Source organism: Carcharodon carcharias, chromosome 16, assembly GCF_017639515.1.
Source record: "Carcharodon carcharias isolate sCarCar2 chromosome 16, sCarCar2.pri, whole genome shotgun sequence".
NCBI lineage: Eukaryota > Metazoa > Chordata > Chondrichthyes > Lamniformes > Lamnidae > Carcharodon > Carcharodon carcharias.
Window position 1 is genome coordinate 94,863,622 of NC_054482.1, and position 19,701 is coordinate 94,883,322.

Consider the following 19,701-nt stretch of genomic DNA (forward strand, 5'->3'; position numbering starts at 1 on the left):
TCCTGGAACTCACTCCCTAACGGCACTGTGGGTGTACCTTTACCCCAGGGACTGAAGTGGTTGAAGAAGGTAGTTCAGTACCATCTTCTCAAGGGCAATTAGGGATGGGTAGTAAATGCTGGCCCAACCAGCGTTGACCACATCTCATGAATGAATTTTTAAAAATTAACAGCCCACCAGTTCCCTGGCATTATTTTACACTTGCCACACTATCTCTTCTCTTTAACTCTTTTTATATGTGGGATCCACATGGACCAGAGGTTTTTATCCTCACAAGTTATGATGCATCTGATTTCTTGCCATAGAAACAAAATCTGTCAGAATATTGTGACAATGGACTGAATTTTCGCTGAGTCAAGATAACTCAGGAGACTTTTAAAAATGGTGGGTGGTTCCCAATCCCTGGGTCCCAATCCCAGGATTCCCAACCCCTTCCCTGGGCTGTATGATTTCCAGGCATGTCTTTTACAGGTGTGGGCAGATTCGGGTCATGAGCCCACGTCCAGTACTCCTGACCTGGCTGGCTCCATTGCGGATATAGGCATGTCCTGCTCCACATGGAGCTGGCCATGTATTTTAATGGACGTGGTTCATAGCACCTTAGAACCATAGTCTGCATGAGGGGACCTTTTAAAAGCTGAGTTCAAAAGGTCGTTCTCATGCTCCCCATGCCAAGATATGTCCTCCACCCACTCCTATGGTCTTTCATGACCCCATGCTAAACCATGGCCCTCCACCTACCCCCACAGCCTATTTTGCCCCCATGCCATGTTATGCCTCCCTAAGCACCCCCATGGCTGCTTATGCCCCCTATGCCAAGCTATGCCTTTCCACCCACCCCCTCATGCCCACTATACCAAGCTATGCCCCCACCCACCCCCTTGGCCAAACTATGGCACTTCCATGCCCATTGACCCACTATATACTGTATAGAACCAGTGAGTGCAATAATGGCAATAAAATGGTAAAAATAACACTTTTAAACAACAGCCATTCAATCATTATTTTCCACTATGTTAAAAAAGTCCTTTCACTATAGCCCAATAAAAGTGTCAATCAGTCAGACCCTTTAAAGTATCAATAACAGAAAGTGTAAGCACTTGAAACCTCTTAACCTTGTGTAAATAAAAATTGTGCAATTGATTGCAGTGATATAAGAGGCAGAGCTGTCAATCAAACAATATTTTCCCTGGAACTCAGATGTTTCAACAGAGGAATGGATGTCTGGGCTCTCAGCCAAGAATACATAATGAGGTTTGGCATTAGGGGCATGAAGGGCCATGTAGGTGGGAGGGAGAATAGTCTGGCATGGGGGCAATGAGGTGGCATGGATGGGGCATGGGGAGTATAGGGAATCAGGTAAGGGCTGAAGGGCCTTTCTGTTTTTACTTTAACTAGTGCCAAGTCCCACAGCACTGAGAGGGCTTTTTAACCAGCCTGTCTCCGCACTGGGCATCCTCTGTGGCTTGTCCAACCTCTTTCTCAGGTTGGTTGGCCCAACTCCAGCCTGCACCTGCCCCCTGGCAATGAAGATCCCACCTTTGCGGGCATTTTCTCCCAAGGCGGTCGTGCTGAGCCAAGATTTTTCCTGACTCCCAATATACTCAGTGATGAAAATCCAGGGCCATATATCCAGGCAAATAAATACCAGGTTAATAACGTCTTTACAAAGCAGTATGAAAATATAATACGTAAATCAGCAAATTGGAAGAAACTGTATTATGTAATACGTGTAAAAGATTGGCACTGTCCAGAAAATTCTTTGTGAGATTGGCATAAAACAATGGAAAAAGGAATTATTTACACAATTCTACAAAAGACTTGTTGCTCAGCACTTCTATTCTAATGCTATGGTGTACAACTTTCCTGGCTTAGTGACTAGATAATTTTGTGACGTGCCAATTTCTAATTTAGGTTTTTATCCTATGATCTAATCACTTGCCATTAATACAGTATTCCATAGAGACCCAAGCAAGGTCCACATCCATGTGATCTGCAGTATCTCTAACAATTAGAAGTTATTATAGCATACATTCAACGATGCCATTTTCAGCGCATAGCAAATGTGCTATCAAATATGACAAACTTATAGGATATTATTAAGATCTACATAAAACGTGTGATCATCCCAAACTAATTGGAGTACTTCCAGATGCTGACAAGCCAGCTGGGTATGACCAGCAGTTTTTGAAAAACTTGATGTTCATTGTTTTAACGTTGTATGTATTTTGAACTCTCGCAATGAACATGAAATTATTGTGAAACTGTCTACTACACAGAAAGCTATGCTATAATTACAATGGCGTGGCTTCATGTTCCATTCTCACCTAGAAAATAAACAGCTTGCCCTCCAACACACTGGCGTCATGGTTCTTGGCACAGATTCTGGCCTCTTGGAAAATGATACTTTTAAAATCAATGCATTGACACATGCCTCTGTTAGACTGTATTGCAGATTTCATTTACAACTTCAAGGGCTATTTATTTAAACAATAGAAATACAGTTATGCCAACATCTAAAGTGAAAACAAATCTGGAGGACGCCATGGGTATAAACTGCGGAACTGCTAGAGAGATTTTGACTTTTATCTGCTGGGAGCAGTTATCTAAAGTTGAAGGTCCTTGGAGACTTTGACCTGAAAATGCCCTTCATACACAAACACACAGACACAATTCACAGCCTGGGATTACATGGAAAGCAAATTTAGAGGACTTACTGTGATAGCTTGCAGCCTTTCTTTCAGCAGACGAGACTCTTCCATCCTGAGAATCAAAACAGAAAGAAAAGAAGTGAAAGGATGAACAGCATGAGCAGGAGAGGGGGAGAGGCAATCACTGGTGTGTGCTACAGCTGGGGTGGAGATTATTCCTGGCTTGTCAGGACATCTCCTAGCAGATGATGGTGCTGACCTGACTCAGGCAGGCACATGTGATGAAGAGGTGCAGACACAGATAGCTGGGATGGCTGTCATGTTTGAGTGACAGACCATATGTTCTCCTTAGTCCAGAATTCTTTTGGCTGGATTGTTTCAAGAGGTGAGACAGCTTACTAACATCCTGAGGAAACGTGACAATGCTGTCCCTTTAAGTGAGAGACTAGGAATGTCAGTCTTATTTTAACATATAGGACAGACCTATTGTAGAGGAACCTTAGGAATCACATTGCGATATGATTAATATATTAGATTTAATGGGGACAATTTTAATTTTAGATGCACAAAGTGGTGGTGGTGGGGTGGAGGCGGGGTGGTAGGTTAGGCAGTGGGGGGGTTGCTGGTGGTGGATGGGAAGATAAGAGGATGAAGTACACTCGTTGACCGGCTGTTGTTGCTACACAAGCCTGGAGTCAATGGAGGCAATGGCTAATGCCAAATTGTCATTTCTGGGCAGCATGCTGGTTGGGGAGTAGGCAGGAAATCAAGCAGTTCCTAAATATGTGAGGATGGCTTTTCAGGAGCCAATGGTGAGCTGGAATTTTAAAAGTTTAAAAAATAACTTCAGCAGACTCAAGTTGCTGCCAGAGATGACTTCAAGGGGTTCTGGTTGCGCTGTTAAACATCAACAGCTTGGCCATCTCCTCATTTTCTTTAGGTTGTTCCATTAAGCGATTTCCATTAAAAATCAGCTTTCTCTCCCTAATCTTTCTGAAGGACATTTCAACAGGTGTTAGAAACCTAACACAACTTTGTTCAAATAGGAATTCTTAGGGTGAGAGCCTAATTGTTGGTGAGCTCCTATGTATGAGAGGCATCGCAAATAAGCCAGATTTTGTTGTCACTAGGAAAACATTACCCAGCAGGAGTGATTGGAAGAGGAATCCTGGATAATTTTCCTCCACTGCTTCCAACTCAGCCTCCTGAGGTCAACTGTCCTATCAGAGCAGAGATATTGGATGTGAAAATGTTCAATGGTAGAAAACAAGCAGATAATGAATCATCAGCTTGTTTTACACTGTGCCCGGACTGATGATCTACCATCAGCCTGTTTTATAGCTTTGGCATTGACTATTTTCCCCTCTTGAGATACGCTGGCAGGTGGGGTGGTGGTGGTTTGATGGGTGGGGGTGGGGGGGGGGGGTGGGGGGGGGGGCAGTGGTGAGGCTGTAAAATAGCGCGTGAAGATGGGGTGTGGAAGTGCCGTCATCTCCTGTCGCCATGCCATTCTGCCAGCAGAGGGGATGTTGGCAGACGGCCCTCCCAACCAAAGGCCAATTGAGCCAATTAAGTAGAGATAAAAACAAAAAAACCGCGGATGCTGGAAATCCAAAACAAAAACAAAAACAGAATTACCTGGAAAAACTCAGCAGGTCTGGCAGCATCGGCGGAGAAGAAAAGAGTTGACGTTTTGAGTCCTCATGACCCTTCGACAGAACTTGAGTTCAAGTCCAAGAACGAGTTGAAATATAAGCTGGTTTAAGGTGTGTGTGTGGTGGGCGGAGAGAGAGAGAGAAAGAGAGAGAGAGGTGGAGGGGGTGGGGGTGTGGTTGTAGGGACAAACAAGCAGTGATAGAAGCAGATCATCAAAAGATGTCAACAACAATAATACAAAAGAACACATAGGTGTTAAAGTTAAAGTTGGTGATATTATCTAAACAAATGTGCTAATTAAGAATGGATGGTAGGGCACTCAAGGTATAGCTCTAGTGGGGGTGGGGAGAGCATAAAAGATGTAAAAAAAATTAAAAAAAAAAATAAATAAATATTTTTTTTTCCTTTTTCTCTTTTTATAATGGAAATAGGTGGGAAAAGGAAAATCTATATAATTTATTGGGAAAAAAAAAGAAAAGGAAGGGGGAAACAGAAAGGGGGTGGGGATGGGGGAGGGAGCTCACGACCTAAAGTTGTTGAATTCAATATTCAGTCTGGAAGGCTGTAAAGTGCCTAGTCGGAAGATGAGGTGTTGTTCCTCCAGTTTGCGTTCGGCTTCACTGGAACAATGCAGCAAACCAAGGACAGACATGTGGGCAAGAGAGCAGGGTGGAGTGTTAAAATGGCAAGCGACAGGGAGGTTTGGGTCATTCTTGCGGACAGATCGCAGGTGTTCTGCAAAGCGGTCGCCCAGTTTACATTTGGTCTCTCCAATGTAGAGGAGACCACATTGGGAGCAACGAATGCAGTAGACTAAGTTGGGGGAAATGCAAGTGAAATGCTGCTTCACTTGAAAGGAGTGTTTGGGTCCTTGGACGGTGAGGAGAGAGGAAGTGAAGGGGCAGGTATTGCATCTTTTGCGTGGGCGTGGGGTGGTGCCATAGGAGGGGGTTGAGGAGTAGGGGGTGATGGAGGAGTGGACCAGGGTGTCCCAGAGGGAGCGATCCCTACGGAATGCCGATAGTGGGAGTGAAGGGAAGATGTGTTTGGTGGTGGCATCATGCTGGAGTTGGCGGAAATGGCGGAGGATGATCCTTTGAATGTGGAGGCTGGTGGGGTGATAAGTGAGGACAAGGGGGACCCTATCATGTTTCTGGGAGGGAGGAGAAGGCGTGAGGGCGGATGCGCGGGAGATGGGCCGGACACGGTTGAGGGCCCTGTCAACGACTGTGGGTGGAAAACCTCGGTTAAGGAAGAAGGAGGACATGTCAGAGGAACTGTTTTTGAAGGTAGCATCATCGGAACAGATGCGACGGAGGTGAAGGAACTGAGAGAATGGGATGGAGTCCTTACAGGAAGCGGGGTGTGAGGAGCTGTAGTCGAGATAGCTGTGGGAGTCGGTGGGTTTGTATTGGATATTGGTGGACAGTCTATCACCAGAGATTGAGACAGAGAGGTCAAGGAAGGGAAGGGAAGTGTCAGAGATGGACCACGTGAAAATGATGGAGGGGTGGAGATTGGAAGCAAAATTAATAAATTTTTCCAAGTCCCGACGAGAGCATGAAGCGGCACCGAAGTAATCATCGATGTACCGGAGAAAGAGTTGTGGAAGGGGGCCGGAGTAGGACTGGAACAAGGAATGTTCCACATACCCCATAAAGAGACAGGCATAGCTGGGGCCCATGCGGGTACCCATAGCCACACCTTTTATTTGGAGGAAGTGAGAGGAGTTGAAGGAGAAATTGTTCAGCGTGAGAACAAGTTCAGCCAGACGGAGGAGAGTAGTGGTGGATGGGGATTGTTCGGGCCTCTGTTCAAGGAAGAAGCTAAGGGCCCTCAGACCGTCCTGGTGGGGGATGGAGGTGTAGAGAGATTGGACGTCCATGGTGAAGAGGAAGCGGTTGGGGCCAGGGAACTGGAAATTGTTGATGTGACGTAAGGTGTCAGAGGAATCACGGATGTAGGTGGGAAGGGACTGGACAAGGGGAGAGAGAAGGGAGTCAAGATAACGAGAAATGAGTTCTGTGGGGCAGGAGCAAGCTGAGATGATCGGTCTACCGGGGCAGTTCTGTTTGTGGATTTTGGGTAGGAGATAGAAGCGGGCCGTCCGAGGTTGGGCGACTATCAGGTTGGAAGCTGTGGGAGGGAGATCCCCAGAGGAGATGAGGTCAGTGACAGTCCTGGAAACAATGGCTTGATGTTCAGTGGTGGGGTCATGGTCCAGGGAGAGGTAGGAGGAAGTGTCTGCGAGTTGACGCTCAGCCTCCGCGAGGTAGAGGTCAGTGCGCCAGACAACAACAGCACCACCCTTGTCAGCGGGTTTGATGACAATGTCAGGGTTGGACATGAGAGAATGGAGTGCAGTAAGTTCAGAGAGAGACAGGTTAGAATGGGTGAGAGGAGCAGAGAAATTGAGACGACTAATGTCGCGCCGACAGTTCTCAATGAAAAGATCAAGAGAAGGTAAGAATCCAGAGGGAGGAGTCCAGGTGGAGGGAGAATATTGGAGATGGGTAAAAGGATCGGTTGAACTGGGAGAGGACTCCTGCCCAAAGAAGTGAGCCCGGAGACAAAGACGGCGGAAGAAGAGTTCAGCATCATGCCGAGCCCGAAATTCATTGAGGTGAGGGCGTAAGGGTATGAAACTAAGTCCTTTGCTGAGCACTGAACGTTCAGCATCGGAGAGTGAATACACGGCTGGGGTTGGGATTGGAAGATGGGGTAGGGACGGAGGGACAGGCCGGGATGGAGGGTCCTAGATGGGTGTTGGTGTCGATGAGTTGTTGGAGCTTGCATTCCTTAGCACTTGAGAGAAAGAGAAAAAGTTTCTTGTTGAGGCGTCGGATGAGCCGAAGGATAAAATGAAACTGGGGGCACGCGCAGCTTTGAAAAAGGGTACGGCGGTGCTGCTGGAGGGAGAGGTCGAGTGTGTTCATATGGCGGTGCATGGCACTGAGTGTGGATTTCAGAATGTGACGGGAACAGCAGTCCGAGAAACGTTTTATGTCCCGGAGATACCTGTAATCCTGGTTGGGTTCGAAACATGAGGGGTGAAATTTCAGTTGAAATCCACGTGGGGTAAGTCGGAGATGGAGACAGTCACTGAGAAAGGAGATGTGGCTGTGAAAGCGGGTTTTAGTAAACACCTTGTCAAACACCAGGAGGGAAATGGAAAGCAAGGAAGGTGAGCAGGGCAAAAGAGAGATACGGAAATCTTGTCGCAGAGAGGAACAGAACTTCTTCAAGGAGGTAGGCATTTCTTGAAGAGCAGTGGCAGTCAATTAAACACAGAGATAAAAACAAAAAAACTGCGGATGCTGGAAATCCAAAACAAAAACAAAAACAGAATTACCTGGAAAAACTCAGCAGGTCTGGCAGCCACTGCTCTTCAAGAAATGCCTACCTCCTTGAAGAAGTTCTGTTCCTCTCTGCGACAAGATTTCCGTATCTCTCTTTTGCCCTGCTCACCTTCCTTGCTTTCCATTTCCCTCCTGGTGTTTGACAAGGTGTTTACTAAAACCCGCTTTCACAGCCACATCTCCTTTCTCAGTGACTGTCTCCATCTCCGACTTACCCCACGTGGATTTCAACTGAAATTCCACCCCTCATGTTTCGAACCCAACCAGGATTACAGGTATCTCCGGGACATAAAACGTTTCTCGGACTGCTGTTCCCGTCACATTCTGAAATCCACACTCAGTGCCATGCGCCGCCATATGAACACACTCGACCTCTCCCTCCAGCAGCACCGCCGTACCCTTTTTCAAAGCTGCGCGTGCCCCCAGTTTCATTTTATCCTTCGGCTCATCCGACGCCTCAACAAGAAACTTTTTCTCTTTCTCTCAAGTGCTAAGGAACGCAAGCTCCAACAACTCATCGACACCAACACCCATCTAGGACCCTCCACCAAGGCCTGTCCCTCCGTCCCCACCCCATCTTCCAATCCCAACCCCAGCCGTGTATTCACTATACCCCCTGACCTTCCCCTCTCCGATGCTGAACGTTCAGTGCTCAGCAAAGGACTTAGTTTCATACCCTTACGCCCTCACCTCAATGAATTTCGGGCTCGGCATGATGCTGAACTCTTCTTCCGCCGTCTTTGTCTCCGGGCTCACTTCTTTGGGCAGGAGTCCTCTCCCAGTTCAACCGATCCTTTTACCCATCTCCAATATTCTCCCTCCACCTGGACTCCTCCCTCTGGATTCTTACCTTCTCTTGATCTTTTCATTGAGAACTGTCGGCGCGACATTAGTCGTCTCAATTTCTCTGCTCCTCTCACCCAGTCTAACCTGTCTCTCTCTGAACTTACTGCACTCCGTTCTCTCAGGTCCAACCCTGACATTGTCATCAAACCCACTGACAAGGGTGGTGCTGTTGTTGTCTGGCGCACTGACCTCTACCTCGTGGAGGCTGAGCATCAACTCGCAGACACTTCCTCCTACCTCTCCCTGGACCATGACCCCACCACTGAACATCAAGCCATTGTTTCCAGGACTGTCACTGACCTCATCTCCTCTGGGGATCTCCCTCCCACAGCTTCCAACCTGATAGTCGCCCAACCTCGGATGGCCCGCTTCTATCTCCTACCCAAAATCCACAAACAGAACTGCCCCGGTAGACCGATCGTCTCAGCTTGCTCCTGCCCCACAGAACTCATTTCTCGTTATCTTGACTCCCTTCTCTCTCCCCTTGTCCAGTCCCTTCCCACCTACATCCGTGATTCCTCTGACACCTTACGTCACATCAACAATTTCCAGTTCCCTGGCCCCAACCGCTTCCTCTTCACCATGGACGTCCAATCTCTCTACACCTCCATCCCCAACAGAACGGTCTGAGGGCCCTTAGCTTCTTCCTCGAACAGAGGCCCGAACAATCCCCATCCACCACTACTCTCCTCCTTCTGGCTGAACTTGTTCTCACGCTGAACAATTTCTCCTTCAACTCCTCTCACTTCCTCCAAATAAAAGGTGTGGCTATGGGTACCCGCATGGGCCCCAGCTATGCCTGTCTCTTTATGGGGTATGTGGAACATTCCTTGTTCCAGTCCTACTCCGGCCCCCTTCCACAACTCTTTCTCCGGTACATCGATGATTACTTCGGAGCCGCTTCATGCTCTTGTCGGGATTTGGAAAAATTTATTAATTTTGCTTCCAATTCCACCCCTCCATCATTTTCACATGGTCCATCTCTGACACTTCCCTTCCCTTCCTTGACCTCCCTGTCTCAATCTCTGGTGATAGACTGTACACCAATATCCATTACAAACCCACCGACTCCCACAGCTATCTCGACTACAGCTCCTCACACCCCGCTTCCTGTAAGGACTCCATCCCATTCTCTCAGTTCCTTCGCCTCTATCGCATCTGTTCCGATGTTGCTACCTTCAAAAACAGTTCCTTTGACATGTCCTCCTTCTTCCTTAACCGAGGTTTTCCACCCACGGTCGTTGACAGGGCCCTCAACCGTGTCCGGTCCATCTCCCGCGCATCCGCCCTCACGCCTTCTCCTCCCTCCCAGAAACATGATAGGGTCCCCCATGTCCTCACTTATCACCCCACCAGCCTCCGCATTCAAAGGATCATCCTCCGCCATTTCCGCCAACTCCAGCATGATGCCACCACCAAACACATTTTCCCTTCACCCCCACTATCGGCATTCCGTAGGGATCGCTCCCTCTGGGACACCCTGGTCCACTCCTCTATCACCCCCTACTCCTCAACCCCCTCCTATGGCACCACCCCACGCCCACGCAAAAGATGCAATACCTGCCCCTTCACTTCCTCTCTCCTCACCGTCCAAGGACCCAAACACTCCTTTCAAGTGAAGCAGCATTTCACTTGCATTTCCCCCAACTTAGTCTACTGCATTCGTTGCTCCCAATGTGGTCTCCTCTACATTGGAGAGACCAAACATAAACCGGGCGACCGCTTTGCAGAACACCTGCGATCTGTCCGCAAGAATGACCCAAACCTCCCTGTCGCTTGCCATTTTAACACTCCACCCTGCTCTCTTGCCCACATGTCTGTCCTTGGCTTGCTGCATTGTTCCAGTGAAGCCCAACGCAAACTGGAGGAACAACACCTCATCTTCCGACTAGGCACTTTACAGCCTTCCAGACTGAATATTGAATTCAACAACTTTAGGTCGTGAGCTCCCTCCCCCATCCCCACCCCCTTTCTGTTTCCCCCTTCCTTTTCTTTTTTTTTCCCAATAAATTATATAGATTTTCCTTTTCCCACCTATTTCCATTATAAAAAGAGAAAAAGGAAAAAAAATATATATTTATTTATTTATTTTATTTTTTTTTACATCTTTTATGCTCTCCCCACCCCCACTGGAGCTATACCTTGAGTGCCCTACCGTCCATTCTTAATTAGCACATTTGTTTAGATAATATCACCAACTTTAACTTTAACACCTATGTGTTCTTTTGTATTATTGTTGTTGACATCTTATGATGATCTGCTTCTATCACTGCTTGTTTGTCCCTACAACCACACCCCCACCCCACCTCTCTCTCTATCTCTCCGCCCCCCACACACACACCTTAAACCAGCTTATATTTCAACTCTTTCTTGGACTCGAACTCAAGTTCTGTCGAAGGGTCATGAGGACTCGAAACGTCAACTCTTTTCTTCTCCGCCGATGCTGCCAGACCTGCTGAGTTTTTCCAGGTAATTCTGTTTTTGTTTTTGTTTTGAGCCAATTAAGTGATGGTCAGTTAAGGATCTCTTTCTGCCATTACCGGCATTTTGCCAGTGGTGGGCGGTCTCCCCACTCACCACCCCCTACCCCACCCCTTGCTTGGGAGACCATCCAGTGAATCCTGGTGGCTATCCAGTCAGCTCAGGGTTGTGGAGGCGGGTGCGTGGGGGCTCCTATTTGGACACTCTTTGGTATATGAAAGAGTCCACCTTGTGGCAATGGCTGCTCCCATGGCTGAGTGCTCTCTGCACTCACCAATACTCCCTCCTTCACCACCGGCGTCTGCCTGACTGACCCCAGCACTCCCAGAACCCCATTTATCTTGTTAGGAAGGTCACCTTCCCTTGGTGTCCCTTTATTCCAGGTGCAGTCCCAGCTGTGGCCGCCACACCGGCTCGCACTGTTGAGACTGCTGAGCTGGCAGCCCTGCTAGCTGGCAGATCCTGGTGACTGATGGCGGTTCTTTATAGGCAGCAAGGTGGCAATCAATTTGTTGCCTGACCCCCATCAAATGTGGCCGAGGATCCTGCAAACGTCTGATGTGGGGCCGCTCCTGGCTTCGAGGCCAGTCATCTGGACCCCCACCAGGAGAATAAAATTCTGCTCAAAGTTGATGCATTCAGTGACATAAACTATTGGAGTCAGAAACCAACTTTTCTGTGACATTTATTTTTATAGTTTGGTGTAGAAAGAACTTTAGTACTTGCAAAAAAAAATTAATAGAAGACTAATTGTCAAAACTAAAACAGGCACTTTTAAAAATTTACAAAATATAAAGCCAGGAAAGCAAATAAATACTAATGCTGCAAAATACTACAGATGATGGAAATCTTAAATTAAAAACAGAAAATGCTGGCAATACTCAGTAAGTCTTGCAGCATCTGTGAAGAGGGAAACAGAGGTAATGTTTCAGGTCAATGACTTTTCATGAGCAAAAAATAATTAGATTGCTCAATTCAGTCCATGTTTTGGTCAGTTCACCTCAGGATCAACTTTAGACCTCAATAAAGTTTCCTTTTCACCTGAACAAAGAATACCTTCCTTAGTTGTTATCTCTGGCTCAATAAATGTCTGGTACTGAGACTTGTCAGCTTCACTTGGAAATGCTTATGTCACTATCTTGTATCCAGAAACAGTATTAATATACTGACTTGCTATTAGTTCCAGGTACTTTTGTCAAGGGCAATTTTTTTCTCTGAAGTTGGACTGAGGACAACTTTTAGGTATTGCTCTGTTACTGACGGCAGGAAGGTTAAGCTGCTGATGATGCAACACTGCTATTTAAAACTGAATGTGTAAGGTTCACCGCAAAATGATTCACAGTATCTACATATGTAGCAAAGCCAGGAATGTCAGAAATTTCTGACCATATCACATTGCTGTCCACATTGTGCTCAGACTCAGGTTCAGCTGGAAGATTTGAGAAATGGCACTTAAGTTTAATATCGTGAAGCAATGCAACAATAGCGCAGAATTTCTCTTCCCTGTTACTCATGGAGAAATGTAAAGAGACATTCTGGGCAGCAGCTACTTAGCTGCAACCTCTAGCTCTATCGCGATGATCTGTTATTCCCTTGATATAACGCTAACAGATTGCTACATTACATTCTGCACATATACTACATCGTCACAGACCAATACATTGTCACAGACCAATACCATGACCACCATTATGTCAATGAGTTGTTACATTCTCAACCTCAGAAGATTTTCCCCAATACTTGGCAGCACTTCTGGCCCTTTGTTGATGTTAGGCAATGAATTTGCAGCTACTTAATTTCTCTAATAAGCTCTTAGGTCCCAGACTGAACTACATCTAACTCAGCCATACATACACAGGTTACACCTCAAACCTGAGCCCCTCCTCCCCTAGAAAACAACATTAATTCACATGTAGGCTGAAACAGCCAAACTATTGGGGGTAAATTTCTCTTCATTGTAAGTTGGCAAAAAAGATCACTTGCCTGTGATGCCAATAAAAATCATGTGGGTTCTTTAATACATTAAGTCATCTACTCCATCATATCACTCCTGGGGATGAATACCCCTTTGTCTTTGGGCTTTCAAGAAAAATTGAGACTAATCGCCGTGTTTATACTTTAATCATTCAATTTTCTGTCTTCCTGTTTAGATTGGTTGGGGGTAGGGGGTTGGTGGGATGGTGGGGGGTGGGGGGTGGGGATTTTAACTCCTGGGAGAGGCGCTGGCGTAGTGGTATTGTCACTAGACTATAATGCAGAGGCCCAGGGTAATGTTCTGGGGACCCAGAATCGAATCCTACCATGGCATATGTTGAAATTTGAGTCCAATAAAAATTTTTGGAACTAAAAATCTAATGATGTCCCTGAAACCATGTCAATTGTTGTAAAACCTCATCTGGTTCACTAATGCCCTTTAGGGAAAGAAATCTGCTGTCCTTACCTGGTCTGACCTACATGTGACTCCAAACCCACAGCAACTTGGTTGACTCTTAAATGCCCTCTGAAATGGCCTAGCAAGCCAATCAGTTGTATCAAACCACTAAAAACAAGTCAACAAGGAATGAAACCAGAAGGTCCACCCAACATTGATCTAGGCTGGAAACGACAATGAAAAACTCAGCCCTGTCGACCCTGCAAGGTCTTCATTACTAACATCTGCGGACTAGTGCCAAAATTGGGAGAGCTGTCTCACAGACTAGTCAAACAACAACCTGACATAATCATCCTCACTGATCATGCCCCAGACACCAACATCACCATCCCTGGGTATATCCTGTCCTACCGGCACCACAGACCCAGCAGAAATGGCAGCACACTGGTATACAGTTGGGAGGGAGTTGCCCTGGGAGTCCTGAGCATCAACTCCACACCCCATGAAGATTTATAGCACCTGACCAAACATAGGAAAAGAAACCCCCTGCTGAATACCATGTACCGTTCCCCCCTCAGCTGATGAATCAGTACTCCTAAATGTTGAACACCATTTGGAGGAAGCACTGGGCACAGAATGTACTCTGGGTGGGGAACTTCAATGTCTACCACCAAGAGAAGCTAGGTAGCTCTACTACAGACCAAGCTTGCCAGGTCCTAAAGGACATAGCTGCTAGGCTGGGTCAAGACAGGTGTTGAGGGAACCACAAGAGGGAAAAACATAGTTACCAAATTCTCACCAACCTGCCGGCCACAGATGCATCCGTCCATTACAGTATCAGTAGGAGTGCCAACCGCACAGTCCTTCTGAAGTCCCGTCTTCACATTGAGGATACCGTCCATCTGTTGTGTGGCACTATCACTGTGCTAAATGGGATAGATTTTGTATAGATCTAGCAACTCAAAACTGGGCATACATGAGGCACTGTGGGCCATCGGCAGCAGCAGAATTGTACTCGAACACAATCTGTAACCTCATGGCTCGGCATAACCCACACTCTACTGTTACCATCAGGCCAGGGGATCAACCCTAGTTCAATGAAGAGTGCAGGAGGGCATGCCTGGAGCAGTACCAGGCATACCTAAAAATGAGATGTCAACCTAGCAAGGCTACAGTACAGGACTACTTGCATGCCAAACAGCATAAACCGAAAGTGATAAACAGAACTTAATGATTCCACAGCCAACAGATCAGATCTATGCTCTGCAGCCTTGCCACATCCAGTTGTGAATCGTGGTGGATAATTTAACAACTCACTGGAGGAGAAGGCTCCACAAATATCCCCATCCTCAATGATGGGGGAGCCCAGCACATCAGTGCAAAAAGAAAGGCTGAAGCATTCGCAACGATCTTCTGCCTGAAGTGCTGAGTGGATGATCCATCTCAGCCTCCTCTGGAGGGCCCCAGCATCACAGATGTCAGTCTTCAGCCAATTCGGTTCACTCCACGTGATATCAAGAAATGGCTGAAGGCACTGGATACTGCAAAGGCTATGGGCCCTGACGATATTCCAGCAATAGTACTGAAGACTGAATAGTACTGAACAGTACTCCACAACTTGCCACACCCCTAACCAAGCTGTTCCAATATAGCTACAACACTGGTGAGGTGAGAGTGACTGCCCTTGACATCAAGGCTGCATTTGATTGAGTGCAGCATCAGAGAGCCCTAGCAAAACTGGAGTCAATGGGAATCAGATGGAAAACTCCCTCTGCTGGTTGGAGTCATACCTAGCACAAAGGAAGATGGCTATGGTTGTTGGAGGTCAATCATCTCTGCTCCAGGACATCACTGCAGGAGTTCCTCATAGTGTCCTATGTCCAACCATCTTCAGCTGCATCATCAATGACCCTCCTTCCATCATAAGGTCAGAAGTGGGGATGTTCGCTGATGATTGTACAATGTTCAGCACCATTCGCGACTCCTCAGATACTGAAGCCATCCATGTCCAAATGCAGCAAGACCTGCTTGGGCTGACAAGTGGCAAGTCACATTTGTGTCACACAAACAACGACAATCTACAGCAAGAAAGCATCTAACCCTTGACATTCAATGGCATCGTCATCACTGAAGCCCCCACTATCAACACCCTGGGGGTTACCATTGACTAGAAATTGAACTGGACTAGTCATATAAACACGATGGCTACAAGAGCAGGTCAGAAGCTAGGAATCCTGTGATGGGTACTCCTGACTCTCCAAAACATGTTCACAATCTACAAGGCACAAGTCAAGAGTGTGATGGAATACTCTCCATTTTCCTGGATGAGTGCAGTTACAACAATACTCAAGAAGCTTGACACCATCCAGGACAAAGCAGCCCATTTGATTTGCATTGCATCCAAATATTCACTCCCTCCACCACTGACACACTGTGGCAGCAGTGTATACCACATACAAGATGCACTGCAGCAGCTCACCAAGGCTCCTTAGACAGCACCTTCCAACCTACAGCCGCTACCATCTAGAAGGACAAGGGCAGCAGACACATGGGAACACCATCACCTGGAAGTCCCCTCCAGGTGGTGATGTATCCCACTTATCCCACTTAACAGCCAGGTCTAATTTAGGTTTGAAACAGGCAGCCAGGAGCATCATGCAGACTTCCTTGGTCTGGAGACCACTAAGCCAGAACTCAGGTTAAGTTTTGGGGATAGGGAGACCCAGGGCTGGGGTAGGGGCTGGGTGAGGGGTGGTAGCATTAGGAGGGTTTTATTGGTGAACAGCCCAGGATGGATATTCATCATGGAAGCACATGAAAACATTAGTTATCTCCTTACAAGGTGTCCACTTCCTCACCACCAGGCTTCAATGATGTACATAAATTTATTTGCGCAAGTCTGGTGAGCGACTCCGCTGGCCAAGAGACTTTAATTGAACACTAAATCTACTGCTTTAATCTCGCTTTATCTGGTTTCTACTGGGTGGAGGGAGTTAAGGTTTTGCCTGTAGTTTGTTTATTTGTAATAACTGGCTTCTTTTATCGCATATAAGGAGTATACTAGTGGACAGAAGAGAACCAAAGCTGCTCAAGATAAAGCATGATGCCATCGTTAATAAAAATGTATATCATGGTGTACTATGTAAAGATACAATTGGAGTTGAAGGCTGAGGTGTACTGGAACTGCAGAGTACTACAAGATCTCAGTAGACATTGTGTCCGCTTTGTAACATGCCACACAGGAGCAAACGATTTGCACAACTTTAAAACCAAAGCTCCTGCTTAAGTTACTTGAACAAATGCCCCTTGTTTGTGCTTCTTCAGGTGGTCAGAAAAATGAAGGAAAATATTCACCATTGGTCAGGACAATATTTTGTGTGGCACCATGTGGCTCATGTCGTTAGGGAGCATGAACTGGAAAAGAAATAGTGACCGGCGCTGCTAATGCCGAATACTGAAAATTGTGATTAAAAATGTGAGAACGTAAGAAAAAAGAGAAGGAGTAGGTCATATAGCTCGTTGAGCTTGGTCTGCCATCCAATAAGATCATGGCTCAACTTCTACATCCCCTTACCCTACCTAGCCCCATAACCCTTGCTTCCCTTTGTACTCCAAATCAATTGATCTCATTCTTAATATACTGATCAACTGAGCATCCACAGCCCTAGAGAATTCCAAAGATTCACAAGTATCTGAATGAAGAAGTTTCTCCTCATCTCATTTCAAAATGTCTGACTTCTTATTCTGAGACCTTTCTCCTTAGTTCTTGACCATGCAGGCGTAACAGCCTTCCAGAATCTACCCTGACAAGCCCGCCAACAATTTTATACATTTAAATGAGATCACTTCTCATTATACTCAACTCCAGAGAATATAGGCTCATTCTACTCAATCTGACACTTTTGCTGCTCTGGTTAAAAAAAATCTTTAATTTTTACCTATTCCCCCAGAATTTCAGGATGTAATCTGTTTGGCTGATGAGTTGGCACAGAATTAACCATGTGCTAAAGTGGAAAGAATGCAATACATTTTAAATCTTGAATGCGTGAACAGTAGTATTAAAAGCACTGAAACTTAGATCACACTGTTATTTTTTTTCCTTTTCTGTACGCTAGTGATCCTCATATAATTATCTACATTTGGATTGGAGGGTTAAAGGTCTGGAGACACTTGCGAGGGAATTTTCTGCTATAACTCTAGTAATGGTCTTCAAGATTATGTTGGGTTATGAAAGCTAAATATTGATAGGTTACTTCACTGGTTAGCAAAGTGGTAATGAGAGAGGAGCAATTTAAGATCATCTCAAAAAAGATAGAAAAATATGTTTTGGACAGATGATAGTTATAATGGGGATTTCTTTGCCACAAAGCATTGCTCATGTGGATTTCATGAGTTATTTTAAAAGGGAAATTGGATAGTCACTTGAAAATGAGGATTATGACGAGTTAATGAAGAGTGAGCATGATGGTGGAACTAGGCTAGGTACTAGCTTTGCTCAGTGGTAACTTTGACTTTGAGTTTGACGGTTAAGGTTTTGAGCTCTACTTGTGACCCAGGTCTGAGGCACATATTTCAGAGTCATGAAATGTATTTTTGAGTGAAGGAACTCTATTTTAATGCCTTTAATAATTTCCAGTAGCTGTGGTGGAATTTTAACAATTACCTGGTTTATTTGGTCACTCCTCTGCCTGTGCATTGCAGCCAGTGGGGGGCTCGACCAATTTGTGTGGCCGAGGCCTAACTAACATTTAACTAAAACAAAAACAGAATTACCTGGAAAAACTCAGCAGGTCTGGCAGCATCGGCGGAGAAGAAAAGAGTTGACGTTTCGAGTCCTCGTGACCCTTCGACAGAACTTGAGTTCGAGTCCAAGAAAGAGTTGAAATATAAGCTGGTTTAAGGTGTGTGGGGTGGGGGTGGCGGAGAGAGAGAGAGTGAGAGAAGTGGAGGGGGTTGGTGTGGTTGTAGGTTGTAGGGCACTACCATCCATTCTTAATTAGCACATTCGTTTAGATAATATCACCAACTTTAACACCTATGTGTTCTTTTGTTCTATTGTTGGTGACATCTTTTGATGATCTGCTTCTATCATTGCTTGTTTGTCCCTACAACCACACCAACCCCCTCCACTTCTCTCTCTCTCTCTCTCTCTCCGCACCCCGCCCCCCCCCCACCCCCGCACACACCTTAAACCAGCTTATATTTCAACTCTTTCTTGGACTCGAACTCAAGTTCTGTCGAAGGGTCATGAGGACTCGAAACGTCAACTCTTTTGTTCTCCGCCGATGCTGCCAGACCTGCTGAGTTTTTCCAGGTAATTCTGTTTTTGTTTTGGATTTCCAGCATCTGCGGTTTTTTTTTAACATTTAACTAACATTAGTTAGCGTTAAATTAACATTTAATTGGTGGCTTCTCGGTGTTAAATGTGCAGTGAGAGGTTTTTTTAGGCCCAGGAGAAGCAAGAGTGCAAGTATCTGCAAGGCCAACTCTCCAAAATTACTTCCCCGCTCCCCCAACCCAGCTCAACGTGGGAGCCAGGCAATTTCTCCAACTGTTGGGCTGCTGTTTTAGAACCAGCAGCTCACTGATGTCATGTATTATGAGGCCTGAGCAGAGAATAGACACAAAGGAAATTCCGGTTACATGGGGATAGCAAAGGTTAGGCGAGGTACAGTGGTGGTCAGAAACAGAGGCCAGGAAGTAGACAATATGAAACAGCCTTAAATTAAAGTCTGGTGCTTGCTTTCGATGCAGTCAACTTGTAGGCAACAGTTTGTACTTAATTAACACTTTAATACAGTACAATGTCCCTAGATGCTTTCCTACAGCGCAATCAAACAAAAATAGATTAAAGGCAAGGAAGAAGGGATTTGAACGGATTAAAACTTGATCAACGGTAGGTTTTTAGGGGCATCTTAGAAGGTGGAGAGGCAGGAGGTATAGGTAGGGAGTTCCAGAGCTTTGGCTTAGATAGCAGAAAGCAGGACCACCAATAGTGGACTGAAGGATGTAGGGGGATGGGGGTGGGGTCAAGACGTCAGAAGTGTTAGAATGTTGAAAGGCTGGAGCAGGTTACAAAACGAGGCAAGGGTGAGACTTTATAGGGATCTGATTTGAACACAGGAACAAACATTTCAAATTGGTGGCTTTGTGGACCAGCAGCCAATACTCCCACTGCATGCGGGGGCGATAACATGGCAGTAACAACAGGCAGAGCATGGGTGTGTTCTGCCCACCTACTGTCTTCTATGCACCACATATTAAAACAATACCTCAATCAACATTAACATTGACTATAAATTGGTTCAATAATAATGTGATAGGCAAACATTAAATG

The 19,701-nt window shown here is 46.0% G+C and overlaps 1 protein-coding gene across 4 annotated transcripts in view; it reads right to left on the reverse strand.

The window, feature by feature from the left end:
- LOC121288843 (paralemmin-2-like) overlaps positions 1 to 19,701 on the reverse strand; it is a 153,531-nt gene that overhangs the window by 72,727 nt on the left and 61,103 nt on the right. For 3 of the 4 annotated variants that reach the window (XM_041207618.1, XM_041207620.1, XM_041207617.1), the window contains exon 2: positions 2,718 to 2,763. In XM_041207618.1, the coding sequence (XP_041063552.1) occupies positions 2,718 to 2,762 (45 nt within the window). In that variant the 5' untranslated portion in view covers position 2,763. Of the gene's footprint in view, positions 1 to 2,717; positions 2,764 to 2,910; positions 2,930 to 19,701 lie in introns of those variants that run through there. The other variant, XM_041207621.1, reaches the window with a different exon arrangement.